The following is a 20,108-nucleotide window of genomic DNA, read 5'->3' on the forward strand; positions in this document are numbered from 1 at the left end:
TCCTATGGCCACATATGCACCTTACCATCGTCTGGAACAATCGACCACTTATTCTTAACGTTCTACTCTCTCACTATACCCATTCTTTCCAACACACCTCCCACACCTTCACTGGAACAACCAGCCCCTGATTCACACAACCACCAGCTCTATTCTGATGTTACTGCCTTCTCTTCCTAGCTTGGAGTTTACAGTCCATTCAACCACTCTCTCTTCTACAGTCAATTGTCTTCCTCCTTTCTTTTCTCACAAAATCACACTAGACAAATGCAACCACTGATTCGACTCTAACATCCAAATTAAATGCAGGTGGGGATCTGACGTTTACTGCTGACCAGTGGATACCTGTCCAAGTGACAAGTTACACAAATCTCTTCAAGTCTCAGTTTAGATGGTAATTACTGTGGTGCTTTTCCTAACTGCCCTTTCTACCATCGGATGCTCCATCTCCTCTGCCCCCACATCTTTCCACACATCCCCATGACTGCAAGTACGTTACGGTATACCAGTATTAGTATACCTGTCTTCCTGCTACTTAAGGGCAGATGTTCCACCGTTTCATGCTTTTAGCACATTGTTCAACCCAGTAACCATTTAATAAATGTTTTCTAAATGTATAAATAGATCCAGGATTTGTATTTACGCATACAAACACCAAAGGTGGAGGAGGGGGAGAGTGTTAGTGTTGTCTAAGGACATCTTGATGTGAGTGCTTTTAACCTCTTTCAATGCAGATTCACATTTTAATTGGGGCTTCTAAAAAGAAGATTCTAGAACCAACACGGGTAAAAAATTAACCAAATACAGAGAAGCTTAGTTTGTTTACAGATATTAATTAGAATATTAATAAAAGTAAACTTCTGACTTACCATGGCAACATCATCTAAAATGCTCTGAGGTGAACTATGAGCCATAACCTAAAAGAAACAAGTAACTGTCACTTTGAAAATAAATAAAAAATGAGCAATATAGTCAAAAAATTTTAAAGTACCCTCAAACTAATATGGGAATTTCTTGTGGCTGAAGAAACTTTCTATAAATTTCTTAATTCCCAGAATCCCACTCTCTTCAATGGAAGTTTAGAACAACCCGGGATCTTAATCACTATACTACATGTTCTAATTCAAATCCAGAGTTACAAATTCCAGTGCTACCATAATTACAAGTGGAAAGGGCAGCCTAAATTTGCTATTCCTAATGTTAAAAGAGCAGTGGTCGTGGAAAAATAAGCATTTCCTTAAAATGCAGTTAGTTATTCCTTTACAGATACAGTGCTTCTGTATCTATACTATAAAGATAAGGCTTTGCCTTCAGGAGACAATGGAAGGATGAGGTATGTCTTGGTGGTTAAGAACACAGACTTAGCTCTTACTTATTATGTAACTATGGTCAAGACACAATCTCCCCCTAGGCCCTAATTTCTACATGTATAAAATGGGGATAATAATAGTAATTTACGCTTGCTAAGGTTGTTGGGAGGTTTAAAAAACATAAAATTCTACAAAATGCTTAACACAGTACCTGCCAAGAACAAAGCCTGGCTCACAGCAAATTAATCAATAAAAATGACTATTACTGTGCTATGAAGGAAAATATTTCGCTCCTCTTCCAAAGGATGGATGACTGAAAAATTCAAGAGATTAGCTATCAGCTGTCTCCACAAATCCCCCCTCAACTGTACTTCAGCAGCATTCTAACCATTAAGACATGGGTGTGGCAACACATTCTCAGGGGCAGGGAGAGAGCAAAATTAGCAGCAGTCAGCACATCTGTCCTCCTTGACCCTCTGAAATGAAACCATATGGCATAGGGGTCTGAAATAAAGTAGAGGAATTAAGCAGCCATAAAATCTCTTAATAACTAAAACTAAACTATCATAGACTTGGCTTTGCAAGATTTTTTATTTTAGAAAGTGTCTAATATTTTAAAGTATAAAAAAATGTTGGGGATGTAGTGAGTAAAAGACTAACCTTAGAACAAACAAAATCAACTAATGTAGCTTCTTCTTCACCTATGTACTCTATAATTTTCTTATTAATCCATGGTCTAATCCGTCGTTCCATCAATATCTGCAAAATAAGGCATGGCTATTAAATTAAAGAACTTTTTATTATATTTACTATAAAGTCTACAGCCTCATGATTTTTCTTAAAACTGTATTTTCTAAAATACAGTACGCTCTCATTCACAAGTTGAACTAAGACAGTATGTATCAAGATACAATTACCTGCTTCTAATTGATGAAAACTTCAAGTACCACCAAGAATTTCCCCAATCATCTACCTAAATTCCTTGGCAGGTCAAGATGCCACATTACCATCTCTACTTGTCATTAATACAATCAGCTGACTTTGTATGCTATATTCAAAACCACTTCCAATAAAAATGATGAAATACAATTAGCTACTCACAGAATCCACAATAGACCAATCCAAGGGATAAGCAAAGAGCTCAGGTTTGGCTGTAGGAATTTTCTCAATGAGACTCTTAATATGTTTGCGCTTTTCTTCAGTGTTTACAGTGCCTTTGGCAGCATTTTTATCATCTTCACCATAATCCAAGGGAACCAGTTTCCTTTTTCGGGGTACATCATCACTGTCTTCATCCTCAAATTTGTTAAAGACACTATCTACGGGGAGTTTCTTTCTCTTCACAGAATTAGGTTGACCAGGACTATTGGAAGCACCTATAGTAAAAATACTATATTAGCACGATGACTTAACTTTCAAATGTTAACTACATTTTACAACCCACCATCCCTCAAGAGCAGTGCATAATATACTTCCACAAATCTCAGAGAAAGATCCCAACTGTAAAAAATAACTCACTACTCACAAGTGCTAGAAAATTTAACTTTTCACTTCTTCTCAGAACTTGAGGCAGCTGCAGATATAGGAGCACTAGTAGAACTACGAAAACAATCGTGAGCTAGAAAGGCATTTTTGAGTATTTTTCTATCTACCTACCAAGCAGCACATACTTATTTTTTCCTTAAGGCAAAATTTAAGTATATATAGGGGATTAAAATAAAGGAAAGAAGGAAGAAAATGCTAACGTACCCAGTTTAAGACTTAGTCCTATTTTTGGCCTATGTTCCTCAGGTTGTTGTTGATCTGGTGAATTTTCGTGAGGAATAATAATACCACATGGAGATTCATCCCCAGGAGTGTTAGGGGTTGCATTGCCACTGGCAGAGGAAACAGATGGGGCAGAACTGATGGGCCTCAGAGTTGGTTTGAGACAGGGCTTCTGCTCCGGCTCTTCTTCCTCTTCCATGGGTTCCTCTCGTTTTTCTTCTTTTTCTTGCTTTTCTTCTTCTTCTTCCTCTGATTCTGGTTCTTGCTTTATTTGTGGTTGTCTGCGCCTTTCAGCCTCTTGTTCCATCTAAAACCAAAAACTAACATGACTAACAGACCACAACTACCTCCACTCAACCGGCTTTCTGTTTTCCATTACCTTCTATAAAACCTCTATTTTTCATTAGGAATAATGAAACACTGCTTGCTTCTATAATCAGAAAGCTGAGTAGATCTGTAGAATATATTAGGTACTCTACAAAATGTTTTTTTAATATTTTTAACATTTACATATAAAATTGTTTAAACTCTTCAGATATAACAAAGGCAAATACATAACAGGTGGTTAACTGAAAAGGAAAAAGTATGTTTTTATATTTTTATTGAAGAAATTATAAGACAAAGTTTCATTTTATTTTATTTTTAAAGATTTTATTTGACAGAGAAATAGAGAGAGCATGAACAGAGGGGAGGTGCAGAGGGAGAGGGACAAGCAGGTTCCCTGCGGAACAGCGGGGCTCAATCCCAGGACCCTGTAATCATGGCCTGAGCTGAAGGCAGATGATTAACTGACTGAGCCCCCCAGTAGCCCCCCAAAATTTTATTTCAGAACAGCATATAGACAACTGCATAAGAGGCAACTCAAATCCTCAGCTTGGTCATCAACAATTACTTGTTCTGTGGCACGTGGCTGGCCCAGTCAGTAGAGCATGCAACTTTCGTTCTCAGGGTTGTGAATTCAAGCCCCACGGTGAGTGCAATGATTACTTATATTTTTAAGTATATCTTTAAAACGAAATTATTTGGTCTTTCTAGGTCATGGCTAAGGGTGATAGTCACTTTTGTATTCATGAATAGGGAAAGAAAGAAATAGAGGGAAAAAATTTTTGGAGTCAAAAGCCTATACCAAAATGAACACTATCCCTGAAATCATGAAAGATTAAAAACAACAACAACAAAATAACCAATAAGAGCATTATAAAAAACTTGAGTAAATACATCAATAATTTTTCTGAGCATGAAACAAAAAGTAGAACAAAAGGATCCTGGGCACGCCTGGTTGGCTCAATGGGTTAAGCGTCTGACTTCAGCTCAGGTCTTGATCTCCGGATCCTGGGATTGAGCCCAGTGCTCAGGAGGGAGTCTGCTTCTCCCTCTCCCTCTGCCCCTCCCTCCCACTCACGCTCGCTCGCTCAAATAAATAAATAAAATCTTAAAAAAAAAAAAAAAAAAAAAGATCCTGAACTATGTAACAATTAAAAATTGGTGCATGACATGACTTAACCCCATCTATCAACTCACAAAGTAGTACAGTGACCATTAAACAATCTGTAAGGCATTCAAACCAACTGGCAGGGAATTAAAACATAAAAACACACCCAACCTAAATGTTACAATGGTAAGGATTTAAAAGACCAACAATATGCCATGATGGTCAAGGTATGGAAAAAAACCATAAAGCTATAAACTGGAAATATTCTGAGTGAAAGATTATACCCGAGTTAAAAGCACATTAGAAAAGAGCATGTAAATTATAATCCCACTTATAAAATTTATGTGTGGAGTATATACATATGCCTGTGTGATGACATTTTAAAAACCACAAATCTGTAATGACTGTACCACGCTGATAAGAAAGCAGATGGTTTTTAATTTTTTCACTATTGTGTTGCAGGTTGTCTGAACCTTCTATTTACTTATGTAAGTACTTACTCTATCAACAGGAAAAAAACACAACTTCATTTTGAAAAATAAAAGGGGCATGTAAGAAGACATGGTTTCTGTTGACAAACAGGATATAACAGATTTTTTTAAGTCGACATGAAGAATTTACAATATTATTAGGTTCATGATATATTAGGAACTAAAAACTTTTCTATTTTTTTTTTTTTTTAAGATTTTATTTATTTATTCGACAGAGATAGAGACAGCCAGCGAGAGAGGGAAAACAAGTAGGGGGAGTGGGAGAGGAAGAAGCAGGCTCATAGCGGAAGAGCCTGATGTGGGGCTCGATCCCATAACACCGGGATCACGCCCTGAGCCGAAGGCAGACGCCCAACCGCTGTGCCACCCAGGCGCCCCTAGAACTAAAAACTTTTCTAAAATGACACACTCTACTCTTAAAGAATGGGGTATGCTATGTCCTATGGCAAAGTCCTTTCCTTTTTTAAATAGCATGCTGTTCATGAAAACATCTTTAAATTATTGAGGAAATAAAAAGATTTAGGGTGGAGAGAAGGAACTCAAACCCCAGAAGTCATGAAATGTCAGAACACATTATAAGAAGGAGAGGTTTCTAGAAAAGTTTTATTAGAGGACATTTGTTTAACTTAACTATTTATTTCACAGAAATAAAGGAATAAGACACAGGAAGATGTTCAGAAAAAAGTTATAAAACAACTAATACTGATGATCTACATAATAAAATAAAGTAAGTACTAATATCCTCCCCCAAAACAGCAAGATCCACGAAGCATAAACTGCATTTCCCTTATGAGAACACTCTTGTGGATGTTAGGGTAACTCACCCTCTGGAGCTCTGCATCTGGATCCGGGTGCCCTTCAGCCAGAAGGCGCTGCCTGATTTCCTCGAGCTCTTCCTTCTCTCTCTTCCTGTCCCGTTCATCTGCTTCCATTTCCTTTTCCCTATCACGCAACCTTTTCTGAAGAGCGCTTCCCCTGTCAAAGTAAATCAAAACAGGCCTTGATACTCAGATCAACTATTACAACACCTACTTTCCCCCAATGTACCTTCTTTCAATGTAGAAGCTGCATATTTAGAGAATGAAAAATGTCTTACTGTTCTGTATCTGCAGAACGCCCAAGACAGTGTGCTCTTTACACATAAATGTTTACTAAGGAAGCATGGTCTTGTCACTTATCACCATGCCTCATTCTCAACTCATTCTAAATAAGTGTCTAAAACAAGTAGAGAAGCGCCTGGGTGGCACAGAGGTTAAGCGTCTGCCTTGAGCTCAGGGTGTGATCCCGGCGTTATGGGATCGAGCCCCACATCGGGCTCCTCCGCTATGAGCCTGCTTCTTCCTCTCCCACTCCCCCTGCTTGTGTTCCCTCTCTCGCTGGCTGTCTCTGTCGAATAAATAAATCAAAAAAAACTTAAATAAATAAATAAATAAAACAAGTAGAAAACAGTTGTCTGATGAAAGAAAGCTCTCATTCTGTACTCATTCCACAGGCAAAGCCCAACACACAATTTGTTTTCCTGGATGCCATTATGTGAAAAACTACTACAAGAAGTAGTAATACCACTAAGAACAGTTCTCTATCTTCATTTTAAATCAATTCTTTCCCTTATGGAAAAAATCCTTGAATGAAGTAGTGTAGAATAACAGAAAGCAGAGATTCTCTCTAGCTAACGGTATATCACATCTCCGAATGCTGAAATTATGTACTACTGATTTTATGATTCAATAATTTTACTGTGTTTTTTGCATTTTCTACAAAGTCAAATCCTTGGCATGTTTTTGAAGTTGCTGATTCCAATGTTTTAATTATGTGGGGTACAGCATATTAAAATTATATACTAAATGCCTTCACTACATGCCCTGGATAATGTCAGATACATGAGGTTAAAAAGAAAAATCAAAATATTGTCCACATCCTCAGAGAAATTACAGTTTGAAATGGAGGAAGCAGAACAAAGTCAACAATTTTACCATACTGCCAGAGTGCTAGAATGAGAGTAGTTTAGAAATGCCATGGGAACAAAGACATGAGGGAAGGCAGGCTTTACAACCCTCACTTTACAATAATTTATCAATAGGGCAGGGGATGGGACGGCGTTGGGTTTGCTTTGTAACATTCTTGAAATCCTTGAACGCAAAAATTTTTAGACCACCTTAAATAGTTACCAAGGATAGTTATAAGTTGTTATAAAAATTGGACCTCTACAAAACACATGTTTTAATACTATTATATGGACCACCACCCCACAAAAGACAGAATCGTTGATCCCTTTCCAACAGTTCTCCCCACACTCCCAAAAACAGCATATCAAATATAGAGGTGACTAACAAGATAGAATATGAAGATTTTCTTTCTTATTCCACTGAATAAACCTGCACCCTCTGGTAGGGAAAATACAGCTAATAAAATACTGAAAGTATGAGCTCATAAAGCAAGGCTCTTTTACCTGTAATATTTGGGATCATCTCTATCATCGTCATAATCTTCTAAGAATTCTTTTAGTCTTTTAGCTTCTTTTGCCTTTGAGGAAGTGAAAGACAAAGTGTGCAAAATTAACATAAAAGTCATATAGACTATCCGCTCCTTTCTCAGAGATAGGTTTTTCTTTTCCATACCACTTGAATTTTATAATTCTAATATACTTTGCATATGAAATTTAAATAACATTAGATATACTTTATCTTTTACTCATAAAACAAGCCAGATTTAGAATTTATCTATGAAACAAAAGCACATATAGTATTTCCTCTCCAGATATAATCTTCAAAGTACAGTAATGAAACTTGAGCATACTAAGAAACAAAACTAAAGTTATTTTACTGAATTTAGTAGCTCAACAAAAATATTTTACATCTCATTTGTAGGTATATTACGCTACAGAAAATAGTTTTTATGAAATGCAGGACCGAAAATTCAAATCATGTTCATGCATTATCAATCTAACTTTGAGTACACAAGCCATGGAAGTATAAGACTCTCTTACTCTTATTTTTGGGATTTCAAATATAACCACTATATTTAATAGCACTTATAGCTAACAATTACATACAAATATACAATACATAAAAATAAATACTTATCTATACTCTATATCCTTATCTACCCTATCAACAACTATTATATATATCTATATACCAAGGAGATTTCTGAATATAGTAAAAATTTATTTGACTACAGTAAAATTTTAATACATTTCAAAGTTCAAATGTTACCCCTATGTAAAGACTTCCCTAATCTAACCATCTATCCATCACCAATTCCCATCCCCAGGCAGAATTAGTAATTCTTTTTCTGCACTCCCAAAATACTGTGAATACACCTTTATCATACCTTAAACACTCACATACAGTACAGTACCTACCTATCTCTCTGACAATACCACCCACTTGTTTCAAAGTTAGAAGCATTAGTTATTCCTGTAAGCCCAATACCCAGCACAAGCACCAAGGCAGAATATAATGTACACTCATAATGTGTCAAATGAATGAAAGCAGATTTGTTAAGTAGGAATGACAAAACTTACAAATATTTAAATAAAACGCAGAAAGGTCCATGAGATACATACTAAAATATAAACATAAATTACCAGTCTTGAGAAATAGAAACCTTCACTTTTTACATCATTTAATTCTGTTACTTGAATATTTTTATATAATAAGCAAGTAACTGCTTTTGTAACTGGACTTTTTTAAAGCTCTCAAACAAAAAATAATAGGCAAATTTTCTCTAGAAAGACAGATTTCAGATTTGCTTATAAGAAGCAGAATCACTTCAAATCCATCCCACCATGTTGTTCTGGGCAAAAAGCTCTTTAAATAATCATTCCTCACTATATTATTCTCTTCCTATTTTCTAAACTAGGGATGAAAAAGAAATTCTAGAATGGGAGCTACAATTCAAGGGAATTGAAATTACTGTCAATAATTCTATGGCATTATGGACCTACTACACAGAAAACCCATACTATCTATCTCGTTGCAGCATGCACCCTCTTTTGGTTACTTACAAAAACTCCCACTATGTCTCATGTTCAAAAGCTATTTGAAGATTCCTAACTTCAGTGAAATTTTTGGAAGAATAATCTCCAAAACTGGAGATGAAGAAACTTTCATGAAATTCTGGCAAAGACAGAACACACAAAACATACTACCTCAAGCAAATACTATGATAAAATCTTTTTATCTTCTTTCTTAGTAACAACCTATGCCAACAGTTTCAGTATTACAGTTTATCAAACAGTGTAAATGCAAAAAACAAGGTTCACTTTTATGATTGTCATGTAATTACAAAAGGTAGCATAAAAAAACTGTAATTCATAAATGTTATATACTGAAGACAATAATTGTGATTTATAAAAACAGGTCTTTACACTCTAGTCAATTAAGTGGAATTTAAATAAAAACATGAAAAACAAAAAACAAAGAGGTCTTCAGGGCACTGGGTGGCTTAGTCGTTAAGTGTCTGTCTTCAGCTCAGGTCTTGATCCCAGCGTTCTGGGATCGAGCCCCGCACTGGGCTCCCTGCTCAGCGGGAAGACTGCTTTTCCCTCTCCCACTCCCCCTGCTTGTGCTCCCTCTCTCACTGCCTCTCTGTCAAATAAACAAATAAAATCTTAAAAAAACAAAAAACAAAAAACCAAAGAGGTCTTCTCATGACACTATTCCCTTCATCCACATGTGCCACACCAATACAGAACAGTATCTATCAATGCCTTTTCGAATTCAAAATGTTACAGACTCTTAATCAAAGAATGTTTTATAAATTCTCATTTTATACATTACCCTATGGCAGACTTACTTCAACGGTATGCCAAAAGATAATTTTGTTTATAGGCAGCAAAAATGTGAAAATTAAGAGTAAAAAAGATTTTGGTGCACTGCAATTGTCTGAAGACCACTTGAAATATATAAAAATTAAATTATCTAGGGTCACCTGGGTGACTTAGCCAGTTGGGTGTCTTGACTCCTGATTTCAGCTCAGTTGGCGATCACAGGGTCGTGAGATGGAGCCTCACTGGATGTGAGAGTTTGGGATTCTCTCTCTCCCTCTTCCTTTGCCCCTCCGCCCCCAAATTAAATTGTCTATACTGAGAGCTTGTATATTTTAATGATAAAGTTACTTCTAATCTAGTTAATGGCCAAGAATTTGACCTGATTTTTATCTGAAAAATCACTTTTTTTGTAACCTAGAATATTACCATTTCTCTTCTTCTTTCTTCTTCTCTTTCAGCCTCTTTCTCATACTCCCGGGTTTTCTTCCGTTCTCTGATTTCCCAATTCTTAAGACGCTAAAAAACAAATTGTCGAATTTAATAATAAAATGTGTGCAAAGGGCTCTAAAATTTTTGATTAACCTACTGAGTAGCAAGCTTTAAGAATAAAAGCATTTCTCGGGGCACCTGGGTGGCTCAGTTAAGTGCCCAACTCTTGTTTTCGGCTCAGTTCATGATCTCAGGGTCGTGAGATCAAGCCCCGCGTGTTGGGCTCTATACTCAGCATGGATTCTGCTGGAGATTCTCTCCCTTCACCCTCTCCCTCTGCGCACATGGGCATGTGCTCTCTCTCTCAAATAAATCTTTAAAAAAATAATAATAATAAAGAATGAAAGCATTTCCTCAATTTACCTCTTGGTAAGCAGCTTCTTTCTCTCGGAGTTTTCGTTCAAGTTTTCTTCGTTCATAAGCATCTTCTTCATCCTCTTCTCGGTCACGCTTCTTGTCTTTCTCTCTCTCTCGTTCCCGTTCCCTTTCTCGCTCTCTCTCTCGCTCTCGTTCTCTTTCTCGTTCCCGTTCTCTCTCTCTCTCTCTTTCTCGCTCCCGTTCCCTTTCACGATCTCTGCTCTTTTCTCTATATAAACAAAAGATTTTAAAGATCTATCAGTCCTTCTGTTTTCCTTTATAAACCAAGGGAAAGGAGGGCAACATATATTACAAAATACACAAACTCATAGGCCAGAACTTAGCACTTGATTTCTGCAGAATTGTAAATTCCTCTATATTTATCAGGATGACACAATATAATTCTAGTCTCAAATTCTGAACTGCATCTTAAATTCAATGTTAATGCTTACTAGTATCTCAGAAAACAAATACACCCGATATTAGAAATATAAAGGACTGACAAACATGTTAAAAGACAGCCTACTTCACTAGTGATCAAGGAATAAAGGTGCTGGCAAAATGTAGAGAAAAGAGCATTTTGGTATGTTGCATGGATAAATTAGAACTATCTACTGGCAATGAAAAGTTCTCAAATATTTAATTCAGAGTGACAGAACCAAATTACCAAATATATGTAGTATGAGGCCATGGATCTAATTAAATACAAATATACTTATTTGTACATATGTAAAACAATATACTGTTTATGGACTCATATCCGTAGTAAAAGTATACATACACTGATTGTATATATGTCAAATTCTTGAAAATGGTTACACAAGAGGATAATGATTATTCCAGGAAAGGGAGGAAGGATTTTAATACCCACTAAAAGATTAAGCACACTGGATTTCTAGTCCCAGCAAGTGGTGGACTAAAAGTGGACCTCCTTTCAGCTATAATCAGGTGAAAATTTGCAACACAGAAATGCATTATCTGAAAACCAGCTTGGGAAAAAAAATGGTGAGCTCTTCTTCCTTCCCCACTTCCTTCCTTTGTTCATTTTTGCTTTACTTCCTCCTAAAGAATTTGATGATTCATCAAACAAATTGAATATAATAATGAAAAAAACTTAAAATAAAAATCAAGGTAAAATTACTAGGAGTACTGAATTGAGAACTAGGAGGTGAGTAGTGGCCATACAGTGGGCTACAGGACCAAGTAAAGACGAGCGGCTAAAAGCAGGGGTGCTAGAGATGATTTCCCAGGACGCAAAGCCTCAATGAAATGGTAAATAGAAAAGATGCTCACCGACCCAGGGAAACAAGACAGAATCACGTCTGCCCAGAACACTGGATGGACAGTGGTTGTGTTCTGGGTCTGTGTATAAACTAGCTTCAGACAGAAATTAACCCTGAAGTTGAGAACTGTTACTCGAACCAACGTTTACATGTGTGACAGGGCAAGCCAGGCATGCTCTGTAGCTGAGGAAGGTCTCTCCTCACACAAACATAAACAGTGTGGAGGGTGCTGACTTGCAGTTCTACTAAAGGAATCAGCAAACAGTAACTTCCACCAAGCCTTACCTTGATCGACTCCGATCCTTATTCCGATCCGAGCTCCTTTCCCGATCGCGGTCCCGGTCTCTCTCTCGGTCCCGGTCCCGGTCTCTCTCTTTTGTCCGGTCACGATCCCTATCTCGTTCTCGTTCCCGCTCCCGTTCCTTCTCTTTTTCTCGTTCACGTTCTCTTTCCCTTTCTCGTTCCCGTTCTCGCCTTTCTCGTTCCCTTTCACGCTCCCTCTCTCTTTCTCTCCGTTCTTTCTCAATTTCCTGTCTTTCTTTCTCCTTTTTGCCTTTCTCTTCTTCCAGTTTCTAGAAACCAATAAAAGTACTTTTAGAGTTAACTCTGTAGCTCCAGTATTCAGACAATTCCCGGCGCAATGCCCAATATAAGGAACAAAACCACCAAACCACTGGCACTTTAATATTAAGTACTTGTGGTTTTACTTGACAAATTAAACTGAAGCAATCACAAGACTAAATAGATTGCGTGCAAACCCATATATTCTACACAAACCAGGAATCTCCAATCTTGGATGCTGGGAGATTGTGTCAAGTGTGGCTGGCCACTCAATGATTATGTAATAACTAAATGACCATGAGTAATGTGGTGATTAGTAATAATTTCTAGAAATACAATCACTTAGCTAAAATGTAAATCCCCTCATTATGAATTTCTGTAAATCAGTGCAACTACTGATTTACTGTTGATACTAAATATAACCCCAGACTTCCCACTACCTACAGGTTACTACTTGAAGATTTCAAAGGGGAGGTGGGGGAGGAGAGTCAGGTCACCGTAATACAACTAATCTTCTACCCTCTGGTTTACCCACCCTCCAAAAGGTAAGCTGAATTCAGCCAACATTTGCCCTATTATCTAAATGGAAACATTTACTCCCACCATTACAAGATGGATAGCCCACCAAATACAAAAAGTTTGAAAATCACTCACTTCAAGCAAAAATGTACAAAATTGTAACATTCTCATTTCACTTAATTTTAAAAGCAACATATTTATGCCCATTATGCCTATAAAACAATAAAAATATATCAACAGTGATAAATCCATCCTTGGAAGGAACGATTGCATATGAACTTACAGATGCTGTGCTAGGACATGGATCGCCAACACTGGATTTACCTTGCCTACAAGCTATGTTTCTGGGAGGAAGAGCAAGTACATGGTTCACAAATAAACCAAATAACAAAGTCAGACCAAGTTTGTACCCTGACAAGATTACCAGTGTACCACACGGTTTCTACACAAACTCAGGAAAAAAAAAACAAAAAAAACAAAAAAACAAAAACAAAACAAAAACAAAAAAACCCAAACAGGAAAAACAAAACAAAAACAAAATACATTTATCCCTTTGGTTCCATGTTTAGTGTCACCGAAATGATATTTAAACTGCAACAATAAAATGTGCATTTTTTGTCTTTTCTCAGTCATGTAAAGCATTTAAAACAACTTTAAAAAGCAATCTTACCTGTTATACTTTTTCTCTTGTTCATGGATCAGAGAACTGATAGAGGATTATGAGAGAAAAGCTAATGCATGAGAAATCAATATATTCAGCTGCTGTGCCAGTCTATATCAAAGGAGAATGTAGGCAAAGCCAATACTGAATACACTGAGGTTACAAAGAGAAGAGAAAAGAAATGATACAAAGAGGACAGAAACTGAAAACTATTTAAAGGGGCGAATTCTAATTTCTGAAACAGTTCTAATGGACTATAAAAATTTGTATTGTAAAATGAGGCTAGACTACATAAAACTTACCTCAGTGTCATACACTTTTAAATAAATATTTATTTCTCAGATAATAGATACTTACAGATTTATTTTAGCTGTTCCAATAATAATTTATTTTGTAAACTTTTTTACTCTTATTCATTGTAGTACTTATTCCTTAGTAGTGTATACTTCTACTTATGTAAATAATAATTTGTTTCAGAACTCATTTCAAAAGTTTTGTTCTAAGTAAATGAACGAGTGAGTGAATCTGGTCCACACTAAATTCATTTCTAAAAGACTATATATGCGGTAAGTAGATGCACACGTACATACATATATATATATTTTAAGACAAAGACCAGAGAAAGAGAAAATGAAGTGAGTCTAAAAAGATGTAAGAAAGTAATGAAATAATGAAGAGGAAAGTACAGAAAAAAAAATCATAAATCTTACCTTATTCTCTCTTCAGACTCGTCCGTGCTGTAAATGGACGCCCCCTGCCACGCTGATACCCTGACAGTCTGTGGTTATTTAATAAACTCATACCAAAACATGCAAAGGTTCACTGAGCTCATTTTTTGTTACTGGAGTTTCAAATGTTCCCTTTAACCATACCACCCAGCAAAAAGAACCATTTTTCATTCTCATCTTTTTTGTAAAAGTACATTTTGGAAAAAAACATCTCCCCCCCCATAGTGAAGTAAGTCTAAGGCAGTCAAATGCCTGACAGCTTCTCAAACTCTGAAGCAAGTGTCTTTTAAATTAATTTTTTAAAAACACAATTTTCTCATACTTTACCAATGACATGACAGGGTTTAACAAATAACAACAAGGGGGTAAACCACACACACAACTGTATACCATTTTCAAGCTTACTCAGACACTGAATTTGAGTACGGAACCTAACCAAAAGTATTCCTCGAAAGTGACTTCCCACAGACTACCTTTTAAACTCACGATTAATTTGGGAAAATTGTATTTGTGCTTTTAGACATACTTAATTCCTGAGAAAGCACTGTGTATGTGAGCTAGGGCTGGGCATCTGGATAATAAGTGTTCGGCAGCACTGATTCAATGGCACTGTCAACTTGGGATTTTGAAAGCAGTAAGAAAAAATAAGATTGAATAAAAGAAAAAATGAACACTTAACATTTTACTGAGTTAAAGATCACTCAGTCTTTAGAGTAAAAACCAGTAACATTTTATTATCTCTAACATCAAAATACATTTCATGCAATGTTTACATTTTACCGTCCATAAGCATCACCTTCAACACCATCGAACATTCACAGATGCACTGTCATCGAGAGAAGCTTTCAATAGGCAAAACTCGTGAGTGGGATTTACTACGCACAAATACCCATTTCCAAGCCAGTTACCCCTTTGCATATTTTTCTGAGGGGGCATCCATAAATATAATAAAAAACAGAAGCTCATACTTACATCCTATTCCTTGTTACTTTCCAAGCTGAGAGTTTCATCTTGCATTAGTCACCATATGATCTCTATCATAATGGTGGGGGTCAATGAATAGATTAGCTTTATGGGAATTTACAGTTCTTCCATGCATCTAAAATTTGGTAAGTCTGGTAACCACTGACCTACGTTTTAAATCTCCCCCTCTCAAATCTACACAAATATATATCTTAAATTTTAATCTCAGCTCTAATGAAAAGATTTTCCTAAGATTAAGTTAAATAACTGCCCCCAGAAATACACTACAGTGTAGGTTATCCTGATGCCCCACTGAATCTAATTTAAATCTGACCTCGATGTTTATGTTAAAATCTAAAAATAAAATTAGCTTTTATTCATATTAAAGTGAGATGACTGCAGAGTAGTCAGTAACTGAAAAAACTAAGTACAATATGTCCAGGACCACTTTAATATGGTATTGTTCTTCTGTTTCTTTGTCTCTATCTAAATAGTAATTAACCTATAAAAAGCACTTAAAATTATACTCTAATGTAAGGTTGATTTTTTTTTTTTTTTGTCTGTTTGCTTTGGGTTCTGTAAAAAGTCTAGATTGGTATCAAGTAAAAAAAAACAAGAATACTACCTTGTGTGTGTCTCTGAATTTGCTGATCTCTCGGGATATCAGATCTCTTTTGTCTTCTTCCATTTCTATAGCATTTATATCCTCCTAAAAAAGATAGGAGGGATAGGAGAGAATGCATTAAAGATTAATCTACATCAGAACAAAGACACTAAAATTAAGAGATATTCTATACCATCTTACAAAAAAGATAGAAGAAAATAAAACAATTTATATAGTAAATAAACTTATGATCTAAGTTAAATAGTGAAAAATCAGATGAACTAGAATCACAAATCTGGCCATTAGCAATAAAGTTATTGTCAGTGCCTATAATGTAAACGAACCTTAGTGATGAGTGGGTAAGGGATCAGTGGGGCCACTGGAAATCTGCGGAAAATCTGCGGAAAAATCCACAACGATTAAAAAAAGGGCAAGAGTTTACATTATTCTGCACAATTCGCTGTATGTTTACACTGTAAGCAATGTAAGATTTCTGTGACATTTTCTTGATTTCAAATTACTTAATAAAAAAGATTTCACTTACTCTCTTTAACCCCTCCTGTCACCCACCACCTCTCCTCACTCTCCAACTCCCCTGGGGCAAGGGAATAAGGAAAGTCTCACACTAGCAGGGCTTTTTCCTTCATCCCCTGGAAACAATCATACCAACAAAATTTACCCATAATTCCTGCCATTGAGCAGGATCTCTTTGATCCTCTCCTCCAAACCCATATCAAACAAATACTCTAGCTATTTTCTCCTTTCCCATTAATGCTGGGGAGGAAGAACGAGCTCTACAAACCTCAATTACCCTATACCTGATGGACTACGAATTCCCATCCCCAATGACTGGCATCTCACTAGACAGGTTTTTATGACCACATGAGGAAAAACAAGCCAAGTAATAAAAATGTATTTGGCCACAAAGCAAATTGAAGATGGCCTAATAAGGCACTCAAATTCAAAATAAATGAACCATAACTACCCCAATATTAAAAATCATAGTATGTTTCACAGTACTTTTTCATGGCATATGCAGTTCATGCACATAACATACTCCCAATATTTTTAAAGAATACTCCCCGTAATTTCTCCAAATCTATCCCAAAGAAATGAGTGTAAAAAAACCAAACATTTTTGGGGCTCCTGAGTGGCACAGTCGGTTAAGCATCCGACTCTTGGTTTCAGCTCAGGCTGTGATCTCATGGTCGTGAGATTGAGCCCTGCACTGGCCTCCAAGGTCAGTGCGGAGTCTGCTTGAGATTCCCTCTCCCTCTCCCACTCATGCTCTCTCTCTCTCTCAAATAAACAAATAAATCTTAAAAAATTTTTTTTCTTTTAACCTGGACTCTCTACTATTCAATTAGCTTAGGCTGGCAAAGAGTGGTAAAATACAATACACTGGGGAGGATTGTTTCATCTTGTCCTACTCTTTCAGCGCCCTCCAATTAGAAGTTCAACTGCATTACCACCCACAGAAGGGAATGAGATGCGGTTTAGAAGAAAAGGTGGCAAGAATTAAAGAATGGGTAAAAATCTTCAGTGAAGGATACCTGTTGTCCTGCTTAGAGCAGGGACAGAACAGTACCAGGGAATAAGGCAAAACAAAGCCAGCCCCTTCACGGCCAAAAAAACAAAAACAAAAAAACTTCCTTTGTCCCTTAATATCAGCATCTACTCCATAAATCAAGGTTTTTTCCTTATGTAATTTGAATCCACAGATAAACCCAAGTATCCGTGCCAGTGCATTTCAAACATATAAAACAAACATTTTGGTGAAAAAAATTAGTGAGTTACTTGATAAAACATGGTAAAATTAGGCTTAACAGTATATTGTTATAAATCTTAGTCATTTTCCCCTTGAAAGGTGCAATGCAATGAAATCACAAGAGTGACACCATTAAATAGTAAACTGCGGAAATGACTACTGTCAGAAATCAGTAACACATACGTCCTCCTTCTTCTCCTTCTTCTTCTTCCTGGGGTGAGAGTCAGATTCTTGCGAGGGGGCATTGAGCTCACTGGAGTATTCTCGTATTAAAACTTCAATGGCCCCTTTGATCATCTGATCTCTTCTCTTTGTTTCTTCATCTAAGGCTTCTTCATCGTCATTAGTGACAGTTTCTGGCCTCGCATTCTTTAAAAGAAAAAAAAAATCAAGACAAGTTCAGCGGAGTGAAGAAGAAAAAAAAAGAAAAAATCATTCTAAAATAAGTTAGTACACAAACCAAATCAAACATGTTTTCTCCAACAAAACATCTGCGTAGTCCTGTTAAATGCAGATTTGGTTTTGTTCTTAACTTCACAAAACTAAACTTCATTTCATTTGCTGATTTTTCTTAGATACTGATACTTCATCATTTTCTTTTCCTTTTTCCCTTTAAGAGCTAATATTCTGACCCCTAACCAGTTACAGGGAGATTAAATCACAATACTAACATACTGCACAACACACATCTGCCAAGCTTTCAGTTTTTAAGATTGTCTTCAAATGCTTCCACAAATGATGTTTACTAAAAACCAAAACACAGTTGAAAATTTAATTATGTGAAAAAAGCAAAATACAGTTGTATGTATACTGTGACAGCCACCATTTAAAATAAACAAAAGCGTGTGTAGGTTAAACAAATGAAAAGCCACAAGGCAGCTATATACAGCAAAACACAAGCATCAAAAAAACAAAAACAAAAAGGCAATCAGACACACCAGGGGCTCAAACAATGGCATCTTTCTCCTCCTCTGCTTTCTATAATGCGGGATTACCACTTACCAAAACCATATACTTATACACTAAGAAGGAACCAACTCTAAATACTGCACAAGTCTTTCTCCTATGACTTGCACAAATAACGTTATAAAAACAAAAACAAAAACAAAATTCACGTCGTAATGCTTCTCACAAATAAGTAACTATTTGTAGGTCTTTATTATTTTTTAAAAGACTAAACTAATTGTACTGACATGAAAAAAAATTACTGACTTCTAACGCACTACTATTCTTCTTCCTTTTACCTTAGATTTATTTTAAGGCCCCTGGTTAAGGAATTAATCCAGTTCAACCTACACAATTGAGAGAATGACCTCAAAACGCTGGATAATTTCCAGTTACTCCCAACCAGTCTTTTCTTTTTTTTTTTAAGATTTTATTTATTTATTTGAGATAGAGAGAGGGAGAGAGCAGGAGCAGGGGAACAGAGGGAGAAGGAGAAGCAGGGTCTCTGCTGAGCAGGGAGCCAGATGTGGGGCTCGATCCTAGGACCCTGGGATCATGACCTGAGCTGAAGGCAGCTGCTTAACAGACTGAGCCACCCAGGTACCCCGTCAACCAGTCTTTTCTTAAAACCAGGAAAGATGGGAAAGTATGACAAGCAACAAGATAAATTTAAAAGATACATACAAAAATTTTTGTAATTTAAAACTACACACACACATCCTAAGGTATTTATTTTATCAATTTACTTGGTAAATACATGCTATGCGCATTTTCAGATACAAATAAGAACAATGCTCTTCTGCATAAATACTGGCTCTTGGACACAATGCATGCAACTATTCGAGGTAAGTTTCACATCTTGTGGCTCCTGAATATAACTTAGCAGTGATTTCGTATTTCATAATTCATAATTTCATAACTCTGAAAGCTACCTCCAATGGATACTGATTCAACAGGCATTTATTTCTTGATTGGCTCAACAAACGTTTTTTAATTAAAGAAATTTTCTTGGGGTGCCTCAGTCGGTTAAGCGTCTGCCTTCGGCTCAGGTGGTCCTGGTACTGAGCCCCTCATTGGGCTCCCTGCTCAGCAGGGAGTCTGCTTCTTCTTCTCCCTTTGCCCATCCTCCCCACTCGTGCGCTCTATCAAATAAGTAAATACAATCTTAAAAAACATTTTTTTTTTCCTTTTTGAAGAAATCGCTACACCCAGTGTGGGGCTCAAACTCACAACCCCGAGAGCAAGAGACGCATGCTCTACTAACCGAGCCAGCCAGGAACCTCTGACTCAACAACTTCTTAAGAGCCTACTGTGCGCAAGATACTGTGCTAGATGCCAAAAATAATTTGATATTGGAAAAAAAAATAACCTTGCCCCTAAGCATTTAGCAAATACGATAAGCAGTTATGCTACAGATAACTTCAAGTCAAGTCATAATGTGTGGTTTATAAAACTA

The 20,108-nt window shown here is 36.6% G+C and overlaps 1 protein-coding gene across 1 annotated transcript in view; it reads right to left on the reverse strand.

Moving 5' to 3' along the window:
- RBM25 (RNA binding motif protein 25) overlaps nt 1-20,108 on the reverse strand; it is a 51,331-nt gene that overhangs the window by 3,305 nt on the left and 27,918 nt on the right. Inside the window, exons 7-18 of the mRNA XM_026519571.4 lie at nt 17,891-18,076; nt 16,284-16,337; nt 15,961-16,044; nt 12,189-12,475; nt 10,627-10,849; nt 10,201-10,290; nt 7,450-7,523; nt 5,825-5,975; nt 3,060-3,384; nt 2,412-2,686; nt 1,971-2,069; nt 870-917 (exon numbers count right to left, since the gene is read on the reverse strand). Of these exons, the coding sequence (XP_026375356.1) occupies nt 870-917; nt 1,971-2,069; nt 2,412-2,686; nt 3,060-3,384; nt 5,825-5,975; nt 7,450-7,523; nt 10,201-10,290; nt 10,627-10,849; nt 12,189-12,475; nt 15,961-16,044; nt 16,284-16,337; nt 17,891-18,076 (1,896 nt within the window). The remainder of the gene's footprint in view (nt 1-869; nt 918-1,970; nt 2,070-2,411; nt 2,687-3,059; nt 3,385-5,824; nt 5,976-7,449; nt 7,524-10,200; nt 10,291-10,626; nt 10,850-12,188; nt 12,476-15,960; nt 16,045-16,283; nt 16,338-17,890; nt 18,077-20,108) is intronic.

This window comes from Ursus arctos, unplaced genomic scaffold (genome assembly GCF_023065955.2).
Source record: "Ursus arctos isolate Adak ecotype North America unplaced genomic scaffold, UrsArc2.0 scaffold_25, whole genome shotgun sequence".
Classification (NCBI taxonomy): Eukaryota; Metazoa; Chordata; class Mammalia; order Carnivora; family Ursidae; genus Ursus; species Ursus arctos.